The sequence below is a fragment of the Corvus cornix genome, chromosome 1A (genome assembly GCF_000738735.6).
Source record: "Corvus cornix cornix isolate S_Up_H32 chromosome 1A, ASM73873v5, whole genome shotgun sequence".
In the NCBI taxonomy this organism is placed as follows: Eukaryota; Metazoa; Chordata; class Aves; order Passeriformes; family Corvidae; genus Corvus; species Corvus cornix.
The window spans coordinates 20761899-20787936 of NC_047057.1; the positions used below are offsets into that span (position 1 = coordinate 20761899).

Genomic DNA, 26038 nt, shown 5'->3' on the forward strand with positions numbered 1-26038 from the left:
TTTTCTTTTTTTTTTTAATTTCCAAAATACTTACATTAACATTTTGTTTTGTAATAGAAAAAAAATAATAAAATCTATTAAAAATTGAAATGCTACAGATTATTTTACCTTGTTCATCAGGAAACAAGACACATCTGTGTTTGTGCACCTGTAATTTTATAATAAGCCTAACCAAGTTATTTTCCAGGTAAATTTCTGTTTGCAGAGTGCAAGAATTTGACTTTAGTTGACTTTAGATAGATTCCTAGAGCTGTTTAAACTACTTTTGTGCATAACACATTTCAATAATGCAGACAAGGTAGAGGGTGCAAGAGTGATTTCAAATCTGTAATTTTTTCTTTTCTCTAGTCTATGAGTTTGTTTGGCTTTAAGTCAAGTCATGAACTGCTGCCTTTCAAATACATGGATTGCTATAATCTAAACTTTATAAAGACAATTGTATCCTTTTGTCCTGAGTAAAATATTTGTTCTTTTTTGCTATTCTCACATCAGTGCTGTTTATTTTTGTCTGTATAGTTGTTTTCTAATTAAATCCTAAATTTAAGTGAAAATACTTTTTTTGTTTAATTCCAGAAAGGCTCTTTTGTTTTGGAATTGACCTCTATAGGTAACTAAAACTTGGCACATACCTCAGCGAGAAACAAAATTATTTAAAATGATAATGGAGACTGCTTCATGACATTCATTATCTGTTGATGGTGATGATGATGATGATATATATTGGTAGAAAGAGTATGTTTCATTGAAGATCATGGATAGCAAAACTGCCTTCAGTCTGAATAAGTGCATCTAAACTAAAAGTGCCTAAAAGGAGCTACATGAGGCTTTCAGCTGAGTATTGGCAGACCTCGTGACATACAGTCTAATCCCAAAGACACTGTGCAGCTCCCTGAATGCCTAGGTTGTGCTGAGGTGTTTATCTCATCATTGACCACAGAATGGAGCTTCTGGCACTTCATTTAGTGACACATGCATTGGATGTTTAACATTAATACAAGTGAGCAGACTTTGTGTGTGCTTCACTTTCTCAATCACAGCTTCTCACTCGGCTGTTTAAAAGTAAAATCAGCTTCAGGAATGCGGCTGAGGAGGAGAGCAAAAGCAGATCCCCAGCAGGAGTCGGCAGTGCTGAGGCAGTGCACCGCTGTGACACTGCGCCCTGTGACCGGCAGCCAGGCTGGGCTGTGGCCTCAGGATGGCAGCTGAGCCCTATGTTCCTCACAGAGAGAGTGGGGGGGTGTTGGCTTTTGGTCAAATCACCACAATTAGTTCTTTAAAAGACCTTACATTGAAGATAAGTTTGGCTTATAAGTAAGGCTCAAAAGGCTTAGGAACTATCTTTAAATAAAATTTATCCCATTCTGGTGAATTTTTTCCCCCAAAGAAAAGTAATAAGTTGCTGAGAATAGATCTCCTCTGAGCACTGACATGTATATACGTGTTTATGTACAAAACCTAAACCCGTTTAAGGTCTATGTTAAGCAAGTGCAGTTTTGAATTTGTAGCATCCAACTTCCAAATGCTACTCTATTAATGTGACCTAACATATTCAACTAAGTGACTTTAGAAAATGTATTTTTTTGAAGAAGCTTTTGTCTGAGTATAATTGCAGTAAATATTACTTTCTTTTCTTCTGTAGCTAAAATTTTACTAGATTCAGAGGTGATTCATATAGCAAAAATGTCTGTAGGGCTGGTTTGTATTTCCTTATAGTGTTGTATTTGCTATAAAGTTATCAAATGTTATATTTGCAGTGCCTTCAATTTTGTAATCAGAAAGCTTGGGGGTCTTTTTCTCCATAGATTTACACTACACCAGGAACAACTGCTGCTTCAGAAACTGCATCTGTGGTGAGTTTGCATTTGGGATGTTTTTAAATCACGTGAGATTAACTGCATGTAAATAAGAATCTGTGGAATTCGTTTTTGTTCCTGTTTTATTTACTTCCACTCTCTTGCCCCAGCAGTCATTTAGCTTTTACTTTTGCAAAGAATATACCTGGAACACAAAATAAAATATGAAAAAAGTAGCATGTTTTCAATACTTGTGGTATAGTTCCCTTCTTGATCTCCAGACTTCATGTCGGTTTAGGAACTTGGAACTACAAAGGTAACTGTTAGTCTAAATAAAATTGTATGCTTGTGCTGTAGAAAAAAAAAGGAAATATGAAACTTCCTTTGATTTAAAATCAGACTTCATGTACTGATCTTAACATTTGTTTTGATTACTGCTGGGATCAAGCCTTTATGTGTCTAAATTAAAATTCTACAGGAAATAGTATTTTAAAGGCAGAGGAACTGGTTTATTAAATTTTAATGTTCTTTATCATGATCTTAAAGATTCAGTACCAATGGTGATAGAGCTTGTTTTCATATCATTTTTATTTACAGTTTGATTTTTTCAGTATAGTACTTGAAAACCGCAGTTATCAGTCAGTTTGGCAGAACTCGTATCCTTTAAAAGAGTCAAATCAGGATATATTACAACCTTAAGAAGAGAGGAGAATAGTCCTGAAACTGTAGAAAGTAGTCCTTGCTTTCTTTAATCCTCCAGCAGCTGTGGTCTTTCAATCAGAGGATGTGCACAGTGTCTGTGAGGGGTAACCCCCCCACCAGCCCAAGACAATGATTCTCTGCAGTGACACTGCCAAGCAGAAATACAAAGCTATTAATGTATGTGCTTTAAAAAGTCCTCTCGATGGACATGTTATAATGGATAAGTAAAAAATTATCTTTTATTACTCTTTATTGTAATGACTTTTACTCACCTGGTTCACGTATTGAAACTTATTTGAATTAACTGGTTGGCTTTTTGTAAGAAAGATGCAATCACAAAAAGAAATTAAAAGTCTTGTGTACTTTCTGAGTCTAAAGTGACTAAGATACAAAGAAATAGGTAATCCTTATTTCTTTTTTTAAGATTAAATAAACATGTTGAGGATGAATGATGTTAAAAGACAAAGTTCTGTATGAATGTTTGAATAATTTTTTTTTCTATTCCCTCAATTGTATCATTCCTTTTCAGTCTGTTGCTCCAAAATATGTGTATACTCCTCTGAATCATCTAAAAGATGGAACTATAGTGAACTTGTATGGCATTGTGAAATTCTTCAAGCCTCCATATGTTAGCAAAGGAACTGGTATGTACTATATTCAAGAGATTTGAAATCTCCTCCAGCGAGAACTGTTCTTACTATGTTTTTTAAAAATCAACCAGAACAACAAATTCACCTGATCCTTTGACCATAGCTTTGACCAGCTAGTAGCAAAGGAAACAGAACAACAAATAGATAAGAGATACCAGTCAGTTTAGGCAGGCTGGTGGAGATAACAAATGAAAAAAGTTCTTAATGAAGATTTGTCATTTTTCCAGCTACTTTAACAAGGCTTTGGGGAACTGAGGACTTGGAACATCTTAATTAGACAAGCACTGATTGCTGGAAATCATTAGGGCTGCCATCCATTCCAGATATGTAAGAACAGTGAAGTTAAATGCACTGACTCTCAAAGTAGCATGTCTCCAAAGCAGCCAGGAGAGATTTTTTTCTACTGAGTTATTTGTCAAGTTAGTCATTTCGGTTTCTTAAGTAGTAGAAATTTAATAGGGAAAATGATTATTTATTTAACAACTAGTCCTTGCCTAAGTGTCATTAATAGCTTCCTGATATGTTTTCCCTGTATATTTTCAGTTGGCATTATTAAAATAACACAACAATATCAGTGGAGAACAGGGACACAATTTGATGTTAATATTTATGAAGATAGTTGTAATTCACTTGCTACTTTATAATGAAAATCTCTAAAACAGTTTTAATTAGTCTGGGGTTTTGAGTAAAAATATTCACTGATCAGTCAAATATTTCAATGTTGGTTTTTGATTTTTTTGCACAGTCCAGAATGATGTTTGCTTGAGAGGGTGCAAAATGGTCAATGATGGTTCTGCATTGTCAGGGCATGAAGTGGCTCTTGCAGAAGATTCTGTGGTTGCATTAGATCTGGCCCAATCTGGCACTAATACATTCTTTGTCTGATACTGTAATAGTAGAATCATGTAGCTTTAAGCTGATGCCCACTGGAAGCATGGAAAGTGGGGCCACTGTACTTAATCCACATGGGTCTTTATTCACTATATAGATACGCCCTGATGCTGCTCCTTCTTACACATGTTAAGGCTTAAGGCTGAGGCTTTGCACTGTGTTCCCACTGAAAGTGAGTACCACTGGAGTGGTACCTAATTTAGTCTTGTCTGTTTATATAGTCTATAATTAAAAGTGCATAATTGCTATTACCATTACTGCATTTAGGTGAGTGTTAAAACACTAGTGAATGAAATGAGTTTTCAGTGTATTTATAAATTATTTTTTACAGAGAAAGTTGTTTTAGCTAAGCACACTTTCGCTGGGGGCATAAAGTTTGAAATGTCTATATATGAGAACTTCATGAGTTCTGAAAACTGTCCAAGAAAGTACTTTGGGTCTTGCTTGGTAAAAGAGACAGATGGGATTTTGTCTGCTAGAAGATCTGTTGGAAGTGTTTGAAACTCTATTCTAACTTTCCTTCCCCAATAATTTAAGAGCCTTAAGATACTTTAAATTTTTAACAAAGATGATATTCTCCTCTCTCTCCTCCCTTAATCCTAAGGATATCTCAAGTATTTAACCTTGAGATTTAAAAGAAAAAAATGTAAATAGAAAAAAAAGAGCCTCTGTCTTTGTAGTGTCCAATTACAGAGATTATGTGCTTGACCATGAAAGTTTTAGGACATTACAACGTGACAGTACTGCTACCCCAACCCTTTTTTTGCATGGACCCCTAGAGATTAGAATAATGTTCTTTTCCCTTCTGTTCAGTGTGGTTATATGCATTTCTTTTTTAAATAACCACTGTTTCTTATCTTAAAGTATAGAAAATAAATAAAAGATAAAAAGATATTTAAAGGGAATGAAAAAAATAATAAATAGTTTAATAAATAGTTAATAGAAATCTCAAGACAGATACTTTGATCTGCAGTTTACAAATGATGGCATTGAAACATCTGTTTAGCCAGATGCTTCTGGTAGTTACTGGATTGTTTGTATCTCTGAAGTGTATCACCATGTTAGAAATAACAAGCTCTAGTAAAACAGTTTGATTCTTTAGAGGTTTTGTTTTGGGCTTCTGCAATATATGTTTGTATGTACATATATATATACACACATGCATAGGAGTGTGTGTACATTTGTACTAATTTTCTTCTGTCTTGTTGAAATATAAATGGTAAATCGACTGGGTCAGCTGCTTGGTGTTAATGCAGACACTTGTGTATTGAATGGCCTCAGTAATTCTTGAAAACAGTATTAATGTTTCATATTGTTTTCAAGAGAGAATAATTTGCTACAATAATCTCTCTCTTTTTTGTGTGTATTGAAATAAAAGAAACAGAAGGCAGTCTTTAATTAGAGTCCCTGACTGCTAACAACATTGCCCAAAACCTTTTTATCTCTTTGAAGGGTGAAGTTACTGGTTCAAGGTAGTGGGTTTTCCAGTAAATGTTATTGAGGAATAAATATGTGATTGCCCAAAGGGGGAAGTATAATTAGATCGATGCTTTCCACCTTAGCAATTTATACAAGCATATTTGTCAGGAACTGCTGAAGTCCCAGTAAAACTACAATAAATGTTTAATCAGTAAATCCTAAACAACTTGTAAGTCCTACAGTATCAATAACTACTAATCTGAAAAGCTTTTGTAGCAATTCTGGTTTTCTTAGGATGACTGAAAAGTGCATTTGTATGTGAAGCTGTGGGGTTTGGGGTTTTAGTGTTTGTTTTTTATCTATCTGTACATACTGTGGAGAAATGCTGATTTTCTGTTCATGCTAATGACTGTCATAACAGTCCATAAAAGAGTGGAAATGCTATGACATTATGAAAGGAAAGCTGTAACCTGAAGAATGAATCTAGACTGCCATGATAGTGGAGGCAATTCAAGATTTTCATGACTGTTACAGGGCTGCAAGAGATTCATGTTTCAAACTATTTAAAGTCAGGACCTAGAAGCTTGACAATCAGCATTCTCCATGCAGATAGTGTAACCTTGTACTGATTACCAAATAGTTGTGGATTTTTTATGAAATGAAATAACTCTTTAACAAGTTACGGAAATTGTATTCAAGTTACGGAAATTGTATTCTTAAAGAACAATAAGGACTAATCTGAAGGAATATAAAAAGCATGTAAGATGCATGCAGACCATCACTCTATACTTTCATTTAAATTAAACATCAGTTATGTCTCCTTGTTTTCATAAACACCAATTCTGGGCAGTTACAAGAATCCTTCCAGGTAGCTATCCATGGCAGGTGGTGTCCCTCACATGATGTTAAGCCTATGTGAGAATACCTCTTCATAATAATTAAATATATTTTTAAAAAGGTAGGTACGTTTTGAAGTTCTGTGTAGTGTCAGCTGAAATTCAGTGCTTTTACTGAGACAATGTAGTATGAAAGTAAAAAGCCTTCTTCTGTAGCATATAAATTTGCTGAACTGTGCATCCGTTGTGTCATATTTTTAAGACAGATTATTGCAAGTAAAATCTACCAGTGATAAAAATTCTCTTTTAAAGAAAATCAGTGGATTTTTTAAATCAGTGGAATAAATTTCTCTAGTAAAGGAAAATTGACTCCAATAGGTAAACTTTCATTATTTATTTATTTATTTATTAGCTTGGTAATGAAGGGATTTTGCTTTGTTGGAAAGTATACTGAGAAAAATCAAGTGTGACCAATGACATTATATTGTTTTCTTTAACTCTGGGACATTATTTAAATTCAGCAATTCTGTTTAGAGTTTGACTCACTATTTTTTTAGAAAAATGAATTAATTCACTGATCTATAATACTACTGTGGAAAACAGAAAACAATTCTCACATTTCGGCTGGAAAAGAAAAGACAGGTGGCTTTTTATTTTTAACTTTCAAAAAGGACTTTGCTGAATGATGATTTGATTTTAAAAAATCAGTCTTTATGCATTGTTCTCAAAGACCTCTATTGTAATTAGGTTTATTGTAGAAGTGGTGTTTTGAGGTGATAGTGAGGAATGGAAGACTAAAGTCACAGAGACAGAGAACCTGTATTATGTAGAATGTGTTCCCTGGCTATGTTAAGCAAGTGTAATACTTTATACTGCTTTGACTAAGATGATTATCAGTCTTACATGATTATGCTAATTACACAGAAAATTGAGGCAGTGTGTTAACTTCTACCATTAAATAGGCAGCTGCACATGTATGAAGCTGACTAGGCTGTATAATCACAGCATCAAAGAGTAACCACAATTCTAATGTGGAATTTTTTGCTATTTCCTGTTGATTCTGATGTTGGATTATATCAGTGCACTGTGGCATGTTATTCTATATCCCCAAAGGATTGTAAATCTATGAACCATATGGGTTTTTCCTTAATTGCTCATTTTGCTCATATTTGCAACAGCTCTTTTAAGTTAACCTCTAGAATTCATACATTCAAAAAATCATAAAATTCATAAATTCATGTATCCAAAGAAACACATCAGTCTTTGGATTACAGTAGTAAATACTTGCAGTTTTGTCAGCCAGTGACTGGAGTTTATTCATGACATTCCTGGCATAAAATGTCAAAATAGACTATGTGGACCTTGTGCCTTTGATGGGAGTGTGGAAAAGAGTGATCTCAGCAACTTTCGAATGCAAAAGAAGATAATTTATCATTATTGAGTCTATGTAAAAATCTTGGGAAAGAAGAAGAGTACTAGTTTTATAGAAATATAGAAGGTTTTTATGTATGTAGGAAAAGTTTTATTTCTCGGTAAGCCTTCGGTGGATTTCTTTCACCACTTCATTCACTCAAATCATGAGGGAATTTAAACTTTTTAGTTTAAATGATAGCAAAATTTAAGGGTGTATGTGCTGGAAACAGAAGAATATTTCTTTTGCACCACATGTTTTAATCCAGTCTTACACACCTGTCTTCATGTTTGGGGAATCTGTTCAGAGTTTACGTGACTACGACTATCATCTTTCTATGACTGCCTTCCTGTAGCAAATCTGTTAGTTTTACTAGACTGAGAGCATTCTCTTTCACAGCTGTCAAGCAACAACTTACATGTCTGCATCTTTGTAACGTGCATGATGGAGATTCCATTGACTTTGTTTTAGAACTACGGCACCTTTGTTCAGTTCCCAGATACAGAAGCTCTGGTGTAGTGTCATTATCACTAATTGCCTCATAGAATTACAGCTAAGGGAAGTGGGGGGTTTTGATCCTTAGATTTTTTTTCTTTCCTGTTTGGGTTTTTCTCTTTAAGAGATGACTGTCAGGGCAAAACAGATTTGATTTGGGGAATTTAATTCATTGCCAGTTAACGTCTAATCGAATAACTTACTCAGATATTGAGAAACAAAAAAACATTTGAACACTTAGGGAGAAAACCTTTCCTCCACCTTTCCCAGGTTCAGCATCACTCCAGACAGCCCCCCTTCCTCCTTCCTACCCTCTGTTCCACTGGCTATGGCTACAGGTGTCTCTTGGAGGGGCAGTAGGTGGTACAGGAGGTTGGGGGCAGGATGTAGTGTTTCTTTCTGCTGCCACTTGGTTTCTCAGGTAGGTTACCAGCTACCATGTTGAGAAAGAGCAAATGTGCTTTTACTGTGTTTTACTTTTATAAGGTATCAGAGCACACATGCTTCTGTAAGCTGAAATGGAAAATACAGGTTTTATTTATGTCATCTGCAAATACTGCTCTGTTCTGGGCTGGTCTGCATTGTCATCTTTGTATCTTGTTTTAATTTTACTTTTTAGATCATTATTAGAAGTGAAATTCTATGAAGTTTAACTTCAAAAGGGCGTATTTCATATTTTTACTTTATAACTACCACTGTGTGACTTTATTCTTGTGATATATAGATATATATATATATATCTTGCATATTTTGTTGAAGTGAAGGATATGTAATTTATGCCTTAATTTGCTTTTAGAACTTGTAGAACTCATTACCTTTTCAGAAGGCTGTGCAAAATAAATCTTAGAGAATGATTTTAAAATTGTACATATGCTCCTCATTTTGTAGAACAAGTAATTGAAAAGTGAAAGAATAGCATGCCTGTTGCAGACAGAAAAAAAAGGATTGTGTGTTCTTGCTCACAGAGCTGTGCTTAATCACACATTTCATTTTTGGGCTAATTATTGGCAAGATGGGCCAAACTTCAGTTGTTACGATAGTGTAAAAAAATTAACTTTGAAAGAGTTACACAGATGATAGCAGAAAAAATTGGCCATAGGGCTGTTCCTCCCAAATTTAATATCTGTGTATTAATAATTCCATAATGCCTGTTATTCATTCAGACACTTTTATGTTTTACAGATTACTGCTCAGTTGTAACACTTGTGGACCCATCAAATGTGAAGTTAACATGCACTCTTTTCAATGGAAATCTAGATTCTCTGCCAAAAATTTACAAAGTTGGTGATATTGTTCGATTTCACAGAATAAAGGTATGTACTAGGATGGGGGGGGTTTATGTGCTTGCTTTTCTGCAGTGAGAGGACCATAGGAATAATTTAGTTCTACATGTAAAGAGATTAACACTTGGAGACATTGGATAAAACACCTGATTGTTAAAACAGCTGTGGCTATGGTGTGGACCAAAGCTGAAAGCAAACTGACATTTTTTCAACACCAACAATATTTATTAAACTACTTGACAAAAAAATCATGTGGTACTTCTAGATGAAAAGAGTTTAACCGAGATAAATCTGCACAATTTATTTCTCTTTGAAGTGGTAGAATTGAGGAGTTTCTTTATGTCTTTTGTTGTGTAGCAGTTTAGGTCAGCTGGAGAGTCACTCCAGTAAAGGGAGTCTGTCTGGGCTTGTTAGTGTGCAGAGTGCTCCAGCTGCTGCTTCGGTGTTTTCCTGCCTTACTCCCTGTTCATCTGTATCAAAGGGCATGCAGGAAACTGTTTATAGCTTTGATACTGCTTCTGTTGGATGTTTTTTTTATGCCTGCTGCAACTGTATAGGGAAGAAGAACCACCCTACAAGGACTGAATGGAAGTCTTTTAATGCTGGACCATACTTAAAGAGCTGCAGAATAGGACCAAAGATGTGATTTTACCATTAATTTGCAACATAACCATACATAATTATGTATTCGCTTTTTGTGTAAAATAATTATAGCAGAAATTAATAAATGTCATGAAAGAGACCAGTGGAAAAAAAAAAAAACAAGCCAAAAAACCCCCAGTTTGCTTATTTGAACACTCTTGAGAGATCTAGGAAATTTAGGATTGTACAAAAGGATGATAAAAGGGATAAATATCTGTAGTGCTAAGCATGTACATTATGATATGCTGTAGCAGGAGAACAAAGAAGAAAACTCCATGATAATAGATATAAAAAGTGGTTAAGATTTATCCAGTATTTGAGTTTCGTACCACTGAGATTGTTAAGAAAGAACTTGTTAAGATTCAGCAAGAGTCTTCAGTTATTCCTGTATATAACAAGTATTTACAATCGAGAGAGAAATTAGCTAGCCTATTCTGGGTTAGTATAAGGTTTCTCTAAGGTCATCTGTCGATATAATAAAGGTGGAATTAAATTGTATTTCTATTTTGAAGCTTGTGTTGCTGATCAGTACTTGAGATGTGTTACTAGTCTTGGAAGTTCATGAATTTAACTTCAGATGGGAAAGACACTAAATTTTAATATTTTCTCTGAATCCATCATGATGAGTGTTATACAAATACACTCATTTCAGAAATTCAGTGGAGATAAAAACTTACTTATTGCTTCTGAAAACACAGTGCACATTTTATAATATAGATGTGAAAAAGGAGAAGGTAGAAAGGAGCTGGTCAAAATAAAAGAATTGAAAAGTTGCACAGCTGTGGTAGGTCAGTATTGGATTTCTAAGTACACATTAAGAAAATAAACAAGACCACTGTCAGGAAATTTATGTATAAATTTATGCGAACATAGTATTGTCTAACTTCCACTATTTATTTTTATCAGAAACTTACTAAGGAAACCTACTGATAAAGCCAGGTTAAGGGACTTCACCATTCTGATTTGGCATCACTTTTTTTGAGATCATTCTAGAATCCTTGTCAGTTGGTACTCTATCATTCTCCAAGATGATGTTCTGGTATTTAAAGAGAGCATCTATCAATTCACTTCTCATAAACACTTTTTTTTCATCGTGGTTGAGCTGTTCTAAGTGGTTTCCAGTCCTAACAGACCACCAGCTGCTCACAATTTGTGTCTCTTCAGATGCATGAGCTGAGAGCTTGTTTAATTACTTTCAAAGTTAAAATGATCTAGAGTCACTAAGTTGCCCTTTTCTGGATGGGAATGTTCTGACTATCCCAGACTAAGAAACAGGTACTTTGGAACTTTTCATATCTGATCTGAGGAGGTAGAAGTCTGACACAAAAGCCTGGTGCCAACTTCTGGGAATGAACTGGGAGGGGGAGGACCTCTTTCTCTTTCAGCCACAACCAGCATAGTAGCTATGAATACTGTGCAACACAGTTTTCAATTAAAAAAAAACCCAACATCTCTTAATTAGATTTCTAATTACACTTTCTTCCGTTCCTCCTTCACTCTTTTGTGCTGTTGTCTTCAGGCCTTAATCACCTTGTCTTAGCTTGCTGAATGGAAAGCAATCAAAGGTAGCAGAGGCCATAGTCTGTCAGAGCTGTGCTTACCAATGAGGACAGATAGATACACACAGTCCTTAGAGTGTGTGTTTATGTTCTGTCTGCCCCAGATGTGCTTTCAAGGGACTTCCAGGAAGTTGACATTGATAGCAAACACATTTTAAAAATTACTGCTCCCAGTTACACTATTGGCTACTAATGGATAACTTCTCCTCATAGTAACAGAGATGTTGGCAAGATCTGATGGTCAGAGCTAATAAGAATTTAATGAAGATGATTCTGTTAGAATTACTCTGAGTAGACAGTAATTTAATTTGCTCAGTATTTGTTGCAGAGAAGGAAAATTTTAAGTGTCTTAGTAACAGAATTGGGAAATTATCTAGTTGTAATTACATTTCTGTTAGTATTTCTTGAAATTGGTCTTTATGCACATAATCTTATGATGAGTTCTAATGCATTGCAGAATTTAGTGATTGCAGTACTGTACCTGGGCTTTCAGCCACAATCAGTGCTCTGCAGAGATTGTGGAAGGCAAGCCCCCCCATCTTCCAATATAAAAGCCAGGCCTGTGATCTATTTGTCTAGTCCCCTTCTATCGTCAGGGCAAAGGAGGAGTTTTCTTACGTGGATTTTTCTTGGAACTTCTTTTTTATTTTTCACTGTGAATGCTCTTAATATCTTAGAATTAATGCCTAATTGTTACACTGTTAAAGATAGGGAAGAGGCAGCCTGCTGGTACTGGCTAAACCTGCAATATTGTTAATTTTCTTTTAGAAGGTGCCCGCAGATGGTTTTGGTAGTTCAGTTTTCTTCTTGCTATATTTAAACATATTCAAAATGGTTTAATTTATACTTCAAATGACTTCTCTATTTCATTAGTATCTCTCTGTTCATACAGCTGGAGGTACAAGTAAACCAGGATTACATTATTAAAATGTAAGAAAATATAATCATCATACTGTATTATCCAAATTTGTTTAGACTATTTACTTAAGATGAGACAACATTTACAAAATATAAAGAAATATACAAGATGCATTCTGGTGGGTTTTTTTCTGACAGGATACTTTTCTTCATAAAAATATTATCAGTGGCAATCATAAAAAAAATAAAATCTTCTTTCTTAGTATAAAAACATGTACAGTAACTTGGTATATGTTGCTTCCCTAGGCATTTTTTTGATATTCTAAGATGATCTGTGACTGCAGTGGTTTCATAATAGTCCTTTGCTTCTATAATTTAACAATCAGTTTTGATGGAAAACTACCTTGGAGATGCTATTATTCCAGCTTTATACACTACTTACTATCACACTTTTCCATTTAGTGAGATGAATAACACCATCTTCAGTAAAAAAAAAAAAAAAAAAGGCTTTTACTTTGCTGTAAGTCTATTTATAAATATTTCAAGATTAGCTTCTTTTCAATACCCATATTCAGGATAGTGTTGTACCCCATAGAAATCACTAGAATTTATTGTCCATGCAGTATGTTAAGGTGACATTTCTCCTATTGTTCTTTAGTTTACAAAATCTCTGCCAGAGACTCCTGCAATATGTATTGGAATTTACTTGCTTGCTTAGAACAAGCCAAATGTATTTTTTCTGCTCCATTTTTGTCCCAGAGGATATTTTTATTTAGCAACCATTATTTATTGAAATTATTGAAAATTTTCAGGGACTTTTTAAATAGACAGCTGTCTGCCCCACTTCCCTGTTATTCCCCCATTCACCCTCCCCCACCAGTTTTTTAAAAAAATATCACCATGTCCTCTAGAAATGGCACAAAATCTACTGAAGGGAATTGTCATATGCAAAAGTCCCAGATTGACTCTTTTCTAAGTCTAATTCAATTTCAAAACCGTTTGGAAAATACAACATGCTTACAGTATCAATGCTTAACTTGAGCTGAGATCTACTTAAGAGTGCCATAATAAAACAGCATTTGCCCATAGAGTTTGTTCATTTTACACTCCATTGATCCCTCATCACTTTAGCAATGATTTATTTTTAAAGGACAAGCCCAGAGAATTTCTGTTGACCATCACCTGCTCTGTGGGTCTGACATAAATAATTTTCCAGCTGTGAAATAGTTTTGTTCTGTAACCCATTCTACATTTTCTTCTCCTGTTTCTTCTGTTGTTCACTAAATAATACTGTTGAATTCTGTGTATGTGTGAGAGCACTCAGTGGCTTCTCCACCTGCCTGAGCCTAAGGACATCTGGTTTTGCTTAAGATCGTTGGTAATTTTCTCATCATGACAATTGAGACTTATCTTCTTACATATTTTATTTCTTTATTTTTATTTTATAATTGCTTTTTCCTACATTAAGGCTGATTTCAAATTCACTAAATGAGAGTACTGAGAGATGTCAGGAGTACAGTATGTTTGAGGTCAGCCTCCGAAATGCTCAAAGCATGACATAAAGGATTCGGGAGAAGAGGAAAATAACTTACGGTGAAATATTGGTGGAAGCCCAGGGAGACAAAGTAGTTTCTTTCTGGTTTCATGAATAGTTTAGAGCCTTCACAGAAGACTAGGACAGTATTTTTACTAAGAAAGAAATCAAGATATTTTTATGATCATATAAAAGAATTAGTGAACAAATAAATGGATAGGTAAATTAGAAATCAAAACACTTTGAGAAACATTTACATGTCAGACAAGATATGAAAAATACTCTTGAAGTATATTTTGATACAGGATGAATAGCTAGAAGTGATGAAAGAGAGTTTTCCTCCCCTCTGGATGTTACCTGTTTACAGAACCTATGGAATATAATGCCAGTGACAGCAACTGAAGTAAATATGTACATTTATATTAGATAACATCTTACAGGGGAACATGTTTTTCCTGATCATGGATAATGGGGAGCAAATTGATTATAAAACTATGTATTTTCCTTATTCGTCCAGAGGCTTTTCTTGTATTTTCAATATTTAAATGTAAAGGTTAAAAAACTAAAGCTTTGCAGTGTTTCACTGAAGAAAAACATCATGAATTGGTGTGTTCCATTGGTGAGGTGTGAAGAATGCTTAACTAAATTGAAGTTTATCTTAGAGATGACCCTTAATGCATTTATGCATTATGTCAAAGTAGCAGGGATGAGAGGAGTTCCTGTCACCAAGATTGAACTGCTTTGTTTATGAATTTCCAAGGTCAATGAATGCTTGATTTGTGCACTTTTTAAATTTCACCCTGTTTATAAAATGTAGGCCTAAATCATTGGCAATGTTTTGCTGTTTAGAACTTCTCACACACATTTCATGTTCCGTACTTTAAAGTCAGTAGGATTCTCAACCATTTAAAAATTGAGTCCTGGGAATCCCATACTAGACTGTCTCACAAATGCAATGTTCGTGCGTGCCATTGCTTATTTGGTAACCTGACATTAATTAAAAAGGGATGGATCAAAACAGACGGTTTCAGATTTCTGGATAATGAGTCATGCAGTGCTTTGATATAGATAAATCTATAATTGGAGGGAGCAATAAGACTAGACTAGATCCTTGACGGAATGCTTCAGACTTTAAATACTGTTTTATATGGCAGCAGATACACAGCTAAATCAGCAGGATTCAAGAGGCCTGCCACATGCAGGGCAATAGACATTGAGTGATTGTGAAAGCTGTATTCATAATTCAAGGAATGAAAGCTCATCACTGTTTGCTTTATGGAAAAAAAAATACCTCCTTGAGCTGATATTTTCTTTTTCAGTTCCATAATATTGGGAAATGGGGCTATTGTAAGGGGCCAAGACCAGAAATCCATAATAACTTTGCTCTGCCATCACTCTGCTATGTAACCCCTAAAAATTAATTTCTCTTGTGCCTTAGTTTCCCCATTTCTAACAGCAATCCTGATGTGTTCCCCACACAAATATTTTGACGTGTGTAAAAAATACTCTGCAGAGATGCTGTATATTTACATTAGGTATTAGTCTGCCTCTTCAGAAATTGTTTGTGTAAGATTGTATTTCTGCTCATGCATTTTGCTTGCTTATTAATATTAATTTTATCTTTTTGTTCTGTTTTTATTTTGGCTCTGTTCTCCCAATAGAACCAGGAACAGAAATGATCAATGGTCCATTTTTCATGCACATGATAAAGCAGAAATATATTTGTTTTTCCATCCAGTGCAAACTTTTTTTTTTTTCTCATTCATATTTTATTACAGATCAGGGAATACAATGGACAGATGCAGGGAATTACCAGTGCAGGATTTGCATCCTTAACATTTGATGGAACTGTAGGAGCTCCAGTAGTTCCTCGAACTTCTAGCAAAGTGTACACTTTCATGGATGAAGAACAGAAAACAATAGAAGAATTACGTATTTGGGCAGCCAGTAATATTTCCATCTCTGGACCAGCAGCAAGATTGTCTGGTGTTCAGCCAATGCTGTTCTTTGATCTCACTTGTCAGCTGGTAGGAAAAGCAAAAGTGGATGGATCTTCTTTTCTTCTAAAGGTAGACTTATTTTTTAAAATAATTTGTTAGATTGACTAAGACACTGTGATACATTTTTCAGTAAAAAAGACATATTAACTAATTTAAATAATATTATGTAGAGAAATATTTTGAGTGTAAGCAAATCTGTGATCCTTGGCCATTTTGTTTCTATGGAAAGAAAATGGAAAGCCCAGTACTCTTTGAAGTTGATCACCTGATTCGGTTTTTTAGAGAGGTTTATGAAGATGGTGTTACATAGATCATCATTTCACAAAGATTTGTAGATAAATATCGCAATATTTTTTAACCTTGAACAATCTTGTTGGTTTTAAACTTTATCCTTCTTTTTTAGTTAGCAGCATTTACTGCTTGTTTTTCTGGATTTTCTGGATATGATTAGTGCAGTAAGTAGCACTGTAAAAAACAAATGAATGGATTATGTTACCATGATGGATTTCAGGTAGCTTCTTTTAGTTATACGTAAGCACTTTGGGCATCAGTGCTCAATGAAAATACAAAATTCAAAGAGCCACAGAACAGGAGAGCAATTTCTGAAGGTGATCCTTAATATTAGGTAAATAAAAAGGAGGTCTCCATAATATTCCTAATTTTAGCTCAGATGTATCAGTCTGGTGTTATTCTAAAACTCATCTGTACTTATTTTTTAACTTGATCGTTACAACATGAGTAATAATCAAGCTGTTACTTTCCATTTTATGACTTCATAAAATTATATATTGGTTCTACTGTGTTAAACTGTATTGTTACAATATTTTTAGAAGTAGCACTTGGCATTACTCTTTCATTGAAGTAGCAAGGATATTTCACATACAGAACAATGCATTACTACACAGAAACAAACCTTAAGTGCATGCTATAACATATTCTGCAAGTGCTACAAAGATTTCCATTTAATTATTCCTTGTGAAATAGATGTCAAATGAGACCCAGTAAAATTTCAGGACTTTGTGGACTGTAATTAAATTGTTCATTAGTAAGTGTATCTTGAGCATTGAAGGGCCCTTTTCAAGGACAGAGACAAATGCTTTCTTAAATTATTACTTCTTTACATGCTTTTCTGTGTTGTAAGACCTGAAGTCGATTTTGTCACTTTTGTACAGCAAAGGTAATGACTTGGGGAAATCTTAGGATAGATTTAGGAAGGCAAAAGTTTGAGGTCAAATAATGGTATATCAGTTTTATAGCATAAAATATTAAATACTTAAATATGTATTACAATACATTGTATAAGCTTAAAAATGTTATGTTAGCATTCTGTTTCTAATTTCCTCCATTTTTCAACAATGGCAAAATCCATTTCTGTTATCAAATATTGGTCGTGACAGATCTCTGATTCTTTTTTTGATTTGCTAAATAAAAAAAAATCAAACAAAACAACCAATTCAATATGAGCTTAAATTGAGTGATTATTAAATATTATTTTATTGTACTATTTTGGTTATGCATTTTATAATAATAATTTACATTTATTTTATTCCAAATATATCAGTTACATTAATGGTTGATTATACTATGAAAAATCATTATTATTTTAAGCACTGATCTCATGTACGTAGTGGAGATTGCTTCAAAAACAACTAAAATAAATTTCAGCAATTTTGTGCATCACCTGTAGCATAACTTGTAAATTACACTTGATGAATTAATTGCTATTTGCACAGCAGCAGAGTTGGACATGGTATGGGTATCACTGACCTGTTAGTGTTTACCATTTTCTCAGAATTTTGTTATTCAAATTGGTGAAGACTAAAGAATGCACACTAGTAATTATTCTGTCATTTATGCCTTTCATAAGAGTTTTATTATTATTCTTTTCTTCCTTTCTGTCTATCAGTTAAATTGTGTACATTAGGGTAAGTTGTACAATGAGCATATTCTGCTGAAAATAGGAACAGGTGTTTTGTCTCTCTCATTTCAGTGTTTTCCAACCATGGTGATCAAAGGTTATCACTAACTTTAGCTCCAATCTGTTCATGACTAGTAATAGAACAATTTGTTTCTTATTCAGAATTAATTTAACCAGTGCTGGATTTTAGTCCAGTATTCATTTTTGAAACCAGAACAGTTTGAAACCAGAATGTTTTTGTGTTTTGTGTAAAGCAGAGCTGCCAAGCTCCTCAGGTAGAGCACTTCATCTGTTTTCATACTTGTGCAAGGAAAAACCCAAACCCAACTCTACTTTTCAAAGGATTTTTTTTTCTTGTAAAGAAACTTCACTAACTTATAAATTCCTCCAAAAGGTGCCCTGGTGCCAGCTCTGTTAGTTCCTCTGGCGAAGGACATTTTAGAACTAAGTCATCCTTCTTCTGAACAGGGAGTTTGCAGGTTATTTTAATCCATTTGTCAGATCATCTCTCCAATGCAGAATTACCAAAGTTTCCCAAGTAAAGCCAGTTGAAAAATAATGGAAAACTTGACAAACTTAAAGGTTTTTTATTTTGTCAAAGTGACTAAATTTGTAATATATGTGCTCTAAATTTGTTTTCAAGATGAGTTCTGGAAAAGATATGATAATTCAAGCAATAGGCAACCTCTCTTTCAAAGGTGGTTTTAAGTATTTCATGGTACAGGATCAGAAGATAATAGGCTTTTTTTAATCTGTGGCAGCATATACAGCTTCATTATCTGGGTCCTTCAGAATACACTCTTACTTGGCAACATTAATTTGATGTCATGGGTCATTTTCACTGTGAACAGTTTTCCCTTTTATCTCTTGATTTTGGATGCATATTCTGCGAATGATATTCATAGTGCATTTATACATGGCTTTGCTGATTCTTAGATCTTTTCCTGTGCGTCTGTTGATCCAAAGCAGTTAAGCATAAGGGGTAGAAACCCTTTAAAAATCAGGCTTTGGTGTCCTTTTTTCTTGTGCTCTGCAGTGCCTAACTCATGGGACAAAGCACCTTGGTATCACAAACTGTCTGAAAATTGAAAAATAGGTTCTTCTGTTGAACCTATATGTATGAAATCCTGTGAAAAGCAGCCTTTCAGAAGTATAGTCCAAATGCTTCTAGATTTTTATTTTACTGTGCCAGTATTTCAGGCCATTATTTTTGAGTCTTTGAGAAGAGTATATCTGCAAAAACTCAGGAAACCATAGTTTACAGAATGATGTTTGGGTTAAGTGGTAAGATTTTCTTTTCAAGGTGTTAAGCCTGTCAGTAAACTTACCTTTTCACAACACTTTGATAGCTGAAAAATAACTACTGATATTTCAGTACTTGGAGTGTATCAAGGATTTAGCTCTAGGCAAGCAAGTTTTAGAATCCTTGTTAATAAATATAGGTTAAGTACTGATGTTTTTCTAATATGTTCTGGATAACAAGCAGTGTATGCTGATATAGGAGATCATCAGTAATTAAGTCAATATGTGCTGTGTACTCAGTCTTCACATTCTGTAGCTAGAGTGGATAAAAAACCCCTATAGAAGGATTAAAATACTAAGTACAGACAGTTGTGCATATGATGAATTCTAAGAGTTGTAATAGCTAACCCTGAGATTGTCTCAGCTGGTCAGAGCATGGTGCTAAGAGCACCAAGGTTGTGGGTTCAATCCCCAGGTGGACCATTCACTTAAGAGTTGGACTTGATGATCTTTGTGGGTCCCTTCCAGCTCAGAATATTGTGTTATTCTGTGCTGGATAAACAGCTGAGGTTTTGTTACAGCTGTTCTTTTTGGGTTTTTTATTTAAATATTAACTAATTCCAGGTCTTAGTACTTGATTGTGTTCTCTGTAGAGGTTATTTTATGCTCTGTAAGAAATAATAATTTTTAAAATCCCATAAGGTCTAATTCAAGTATTTTAAGGACTTCTAGAATGATATTGCAACTAAGATTTCTTATGGTTAACAATTTCTAATCAAGCAAAATAATTTTAAACAAAAAGTTGTTTAAAGCCTGAAACTAAAGTATTCTGAGCACATTGAAATAGTTCCTTTGTTGTTGCAGGTCTGGGATGGCACAAAATGTCCCTACCCCACGTGGAAGGTGCCTGTAGAAGCAAAAGACCTGGAAGGAGAAAAAGTTCTTCTTCATCAGCTGAGAAATCTAGCAGTGGACATTCTAGTCTATGATAATCATGTACAACTGGCAGAATCACTTAAGGTAATGCGTAGTTTGGTGTTTCAGACTCTTTTTTTGTGGCCTATTTTCTGCTTAGAAATCACTTCAGAGAATGCATCAATTCAGCTCTGCTGTAATTAGTTTCATGTGCCTCTTTATCTTTCACTGTATTTCCCATACCTTTTATTTGAATGCAAAACTCCTTCAACATGTGCTAAACAGGCTCATTACCGAAAAATTGCCATGAAAAAAATTCTTCCAATTAAGCAGTTCTTTCCAGATACTGTAATAGAATAGATAATACAGTGAAAATAATGCACTTAGAAAATGTATTCTATGCTTTAGAATTATTTTTAAATTATACAATGCAGTGTTAAACCTGTAGTCCTGTTAAAGACCTTTAATTCTAAAGTCAATAGAAGATTTTCTGTTCTATAAACTTCTGCAGTTTGCAGTGCAATCTTCATTTAGTAGGTCAGTAATGTTGATTATGCTTAGATGGAAAAAACAACAACACAATTAAACATTTGATCTTCAGCAATACTGCCATCTTGCTTCTGAATACAGGAACTTGGCAAAAACTTCATCTTTCATTTCATGCCTTGCCCTCTATACTCAAGATCATTTTTAAGAAAACATTGACCAGAAAATAAAGATAAGTGATAACCATTTTTTCTGCTGGGTCTATTAGCAGACATGAAATCAATTTCATAAATTAACACCCATTCATAAGTAAATTACAGATACCAAAATAAGTGTAAGAATTTGTGTAAGAATTCATAGCAAAACTGACAGAAGTATTTCATTATTTGAAACTTTTATTACTTACGAGTTCTCTTCTAGAATTTTTCTCTTGCTAACTGGTATAAAAAACTGATGTTCCAGTGAAATGTTGTTTTGAATATGAAGAAAAAAAGTATTTTAATATTAATAAAACATATTTTCCTGAGTAGCTGATAATAATCCCTTTATTTTTCTTTCCCATTTATATTCAGGAATTTAATCGCATATTGAGTATGTGATGTGCGGGATGTCTTCATCACCTTTCTCAATTTTTTACTTCCTATCTACTTACTCTTTCTCATTTCTGAAGCATTTTTACCTTTGCTGGATACTGCACTGTGTAGTAGAAGCTCTAATAATTTCAAAGGAAATTGTTAAGAAACCTCCTTTGACCTCTTGTGGGTGTTTTTCTCCTTCTGGCTACATCCAAACTTGCAGTAGTTTCAGTCATGCAAGCTGTAGAAGTTTCAAAATAGATAATTTTTGTACACCACTTTTTAGTTGCTTGTCTTAGTGGAGTTATCAAATAAAAAGGGCTGATATGCTGACAATTAAATTTCAGAAATATTTATTAATTTCAGATTGCAACACATAGAATTAATTGTACTTCACAGAATTTTATATACATACATATATATATGTATAAAATAAAATTTGGGGGGAACTCTCCTAAAATGGAAGGTTTTATTAAAGGTTTTTAAATACTAGTGGAAATCATGTAATATCATAAAAAAGTATAATCAAAGTATATATGGTATTTTACTGAGTTCAGGGTCTTGCTATGCAAAGTGTTTTTTAAAAATTCGTGTATGTAACAATATAGAACTGGAGAGTGCTTAGTGTATCCACATGCACCTTCTTAAGTGTGATTAGGTATTTTGCCAATTTGTGGTTTCAGAAACAGTAAAAAGTGCACTATTTTTCAGTCATCGCTTCTACATTTAACACTAGCTTAGAATGGCCTTTTTTAATGTAAATTGTTACAGAATTTTTAGGTTACACTCTCGCCTGTTGTTGTGTGCCATTTGCAGTGATAGTTGCAGGTTGGAAATGACGTTTTATGTAGGAGCAATCTGTTTTACACAACCTTGGTAACAAGAAGGGCAGATTTAAAAAAAACCTGAAATACATGTTCTTATTTTAAAATGGTATCTGTAGGCACATGTTCAGACAAGGAAGCTCTGAATAAGTACTAGGCAGAGAAAGTGGGTAGTGTATTACAGGGAATTTTTGGCGAATCCTGGAGCACAGTGTCAGGGATATTGCTGCAAGAGTTTGTTAAAAACTTCTTGTTTAGATTGTTTGTCCAGAGAACACTGAAGATATGAGCACTTTATCTCATTTTCTAAGACAAATAATACTTAAAATTTTTAATAGAGAGAACTTCAGTTAAACATTGAAGGTATGTTACAGTTGATACTGTAATTAGACTTTTTTTCCCTATATTTACTGGCCTCCCTTTCCTGCTGGGTAAGATTGTGGCTTTTCAGAATTTGGTGCCTTAACACAACACAGAAAGAATTTTCAGAAATCTCATCTCTAAAGTAGATTATTACCTGGGTCATAAGGACATGGCAAGACCTACAACTAAGCAAAGAAAATGGTGTTCACTGCTTTTGCTTGAATTTCCCTCTTCCTCTGGCTGCCTGGGGCGCACGAGGCACTCATTCTCATTACTGTAGGAACCCCAGCCTACAACTAATGGTCTGGAATACAGTTGCTCCACATTCTTAAGCCCTTCTTATGCCAGTTTTCCAGAAGTTCTCAGGGTTCACTGACTTTGCTGTGCAGTTTGGGAATAGGTCTGTGACATGAGTTTCTCCATCAGGGCATTTTACTTAGGTGGTAAGCATCAAGATGAGTGAGTGTCAGTGGTCAGTCAGTGCACAGCAGGGGTCCAGCTGCCCACAGTTGGTCAGAGATTTCCTTATGTTCTGTCTTTCACTGAATGTGTGGTCCTTGCATTCCTCTTCCAGCTTGATACCATCGATTCTGTGTTGCCATGCATTTTATGGATAATACAATTAAAACAATTAACCTTGAGCATACATATGAGTCCTAGTCCATAGTTTCACAGTATTTGCTTTCTGTTACCTATCTTCAGATGTAGAATTTGTATATTTTCAGCTGTTTCTCCCACCATATCACATCATGTCTTTTTTAATAGTAGTTTAGACTAAGAATTCTTGCTTTCTTAGTGCCAGAGTCACATTTTCAACATACAACTTAAATGAGTTACTACATGGCTGCAATAAGTAGCTTCATATTTTTCAGACCTAGGTAGCATTCCTTTGACACATCAGTTGTATTCTCCCACTTCTGTCTTTTTACTCACTGAAAGGGGAAAAAATCCCAAAAGACAATACTCCTAAGTCCTTCAAACTCTTAAATGGATTTAAGTTTGTATTTCTTACTGCCAAGGTTGGTGCCCAAATGTTGTGTGTATGCTTTATCTCATTGGCAGAAAGCTGTGCACCATTTACTCAGTAAAATTAGACTGCTGATGCAATAAAAATGATGACAAAGAAATCCCATTGAATATAATCAACCATAAAAATAGGCATAAAAATAAGTACAGGTGAATTTGTTATGTGATTCCTGTTGATAAAGACAGTTTCTTGTCATGAGTGCCTTTTTGGACAAACATGAATATTTACCTGCCATGATAAATGCTGTTATGAATTCACCAGTGTGAATGTGAACACAACCCTATATGTTTTGAAATAATCATGAGTATTTCCTATGCTAAAAAGTTGTTTTAGTTAGCTAGTTACAGGGAACTACATAAATGACTTCTGCATTTTGATTCTGTCTAGCCTTAATATGTATTCTTTAAATAGTCGTATTTGAATTAAACTGAAAATAGGGTATTAGTATATTTTATATTACTGCAAGAACTCTGTTAATTTCACTTTTAAATGAATTTCCTCTGAGGTAGGTCATAAAGAGAGCTGCTGTAAAGTCAAGTAAGGGGCTGGTTTTGTACTAGATTTTAGTGATGTCTCTGTAAATTGTGGTGTTTAATGTAGATTAAAATTTCTTCTTAGTCAAGTATATAAAGTTCTCGGTCTGCAGGTGTTCTGTAAACAACAGAAATACAGTAACATTTTTATCCATAACATCCACATTTGCTCTCTGCTTTTAACGGTAAGCAAGGCTGCCTCCCAAAGGAATCCACGGAAACGGCATCCTGTCCACCCAGGCATCTCTGGGCTGACTTTCAGAACCTTATGGACTTCTTGAGTATTTGGCAATGCTGATTATTATGCATCTCTTTTTTATAGTTTGAAGTGATATTAAAATATATAAAATAATAACATTTTCAGAAAAGGATCTACTAAGTGTTTGTATTGGAAGATTATTTTATAGTGATGATAAGTCTTGCAAAGTGAATGTTGCACTAAAACATAGTTCAGTTGACTTTTGTGTGAATTTCAGCACACAAGTTTAGAAGGCAGACACATCATTTTATATTCTTAGCTTCTGAGCTCTTCTCTCCCATATTTAATTTTTTGTGTTTATACATAGAGAAAATACTTACTTTTTATATACTATTTTTGAAAAAAAGAAATTTGTCAATCAAAATCACCTTTTCCTGCTTAAATGCAAATTACTCTTGGCCGTAGGGAAGTAGTTTGTTACTGTTTTATTTACATAAGGTTATTCCATAAGCAGAACTTAGCTAAGAACTTTTAAAAAAAACTTTCTCCAGAAATATTTGTCATAGTCATTAGATTAGTCCTACGATATGAGTGTCATTTGCGTTTTTTGATATTCAACATAATTAGGTGAAATCAGCATCTGGAAAGGGAAAAAAAAAGTCTTTGGATAAGCCTCTTAACTGCCATCTAAATGCACAAGCTGTCCTGGTGGTGCTTTGAATGAACAAAATGAGCAGCCTCCTAACAGTGCAGATCAATTAAAAGTCTGGTAAGAGCTCCATGCCAGAAGCAAAATAGGTGCAGGCTGAAGTGCACTTTTTATGTCCCTGCTGCCACAATTGGAAAATATGCTGCCTTTTTCATGTGTGATTATTGTTTAAAAGAGCAGTTTGATATCCACATTATGTAGTCATAGTTTGTTCCTTGATACAAAGGAGGATTCTAGACACAGGTTGCTGCTCCATCTGCTTTTATGCATATACCCATGTGTTTAGAAGTGTTGTACTATGGCATGACCAATCCAATCTAATAGGAATACTTTTTCAGTTTCTGCTGGTTAAAATGGGACCTGAAGGTGAAATGTGACTTAATAAACTGACTGCTGTAATATTAATTTCAATTGAAGTAAATTTAAAATAATTTGTCATTTATATTAGACTATTTTAAAGATGTTTAGAATGAATATAAATCCAGGTTGTTGAATGTGTGTAGCTTGCGAGCTATCAGCTGGATCTCAGGTAATATATTTGGGTAACTGTGTAATTGAGTCTCCAGATTATCTATCTGTAGAACATTGGGCTTGGTTTTGTTTTGTTGGTTGGGTATGTGGGTTTTCTTTGGGGGGTAATGGGAGTGGTATTTTGAAATAAATGCAAAGTTATGAAGATGTGTTCAGTGTTCAGCACTCCATAACTTCTTTTTTAATAGGTGATTGTATAAGTTAGCCTAAGTCCATTTGTATAACTTGACAAAACTGTTTCAGAAAACACAAAATCATTGTAAGCAAAACAGGAAGCATGTTCTCCATGTACCTGAAGAGAAGATCTAACAGACATAGGAAAAGTGCCAAGATCTTTCAGTTTCTAACACATGTTGTCTTTTGTACTGGGGCTAAAAAAATGTTATCCGTAATGTAAGAGTAAGATATGATGGAGAAATCTGAGTAAGCAGATATGTTTGTATGTACATGTAAACAGATAGTAAACCGTGCACGATGATGAGCAGGAGGTCAATTGCTAAATGTGATCATACATGGACCAATCACAGGACGTCAGTCTCTGCGGGGTTGTGTTGGGAATATAGAAGGCAAATTGTGCCCTCAGGAAGGGAATGTATTGACTCGTTTCATCTGTCTTCTGCAGTCTGTTTGAGAATCAGATTTA

The 26038-nt window shown here is 34.4% G+C and overlaps 1 protein-coding gene across 6 annotated transcripts in view; it reads left to right on the forward strand.

Moving 5' to 3' along the window:
* POT1 (protection of telomeres 1) overlaps positions 1 to 26038 on the forward strand; it is a 57698-nt gene that overhangs the window by 14519 nt on the left and 17141 nt on the right. For 5 of the 6 annotated variants that reach the window (XM_019283641.3, XM_019283642.3, XM_019283639.3 and 2 more), the window contains 5 exons: positions 1803 to 1850; positions 3025 to 3139; positions 9380 to 9510; positions 15852 to 16142; positions 20098 to 20253. In XM_019283641.3, coding sequence (XP_019139186.3) covers positions 1803 to 1850; positions 3025 to 3139; positions 9380 to 9510; positions 15852 to 16142; positions 20098 to 20253 — 741 coding nt within the window. Of the gene's footprint in view, positions 1 to 1754; positions 1851 to 3024; positions 3140 to 9379; positions 9511 to 15851; positions 16143 to 20097; positions 20254 to 26038 lie in introns of all 6 variants that reach the window. The other variant, XM_019283643.3, reaches the window with a different exon arrangement.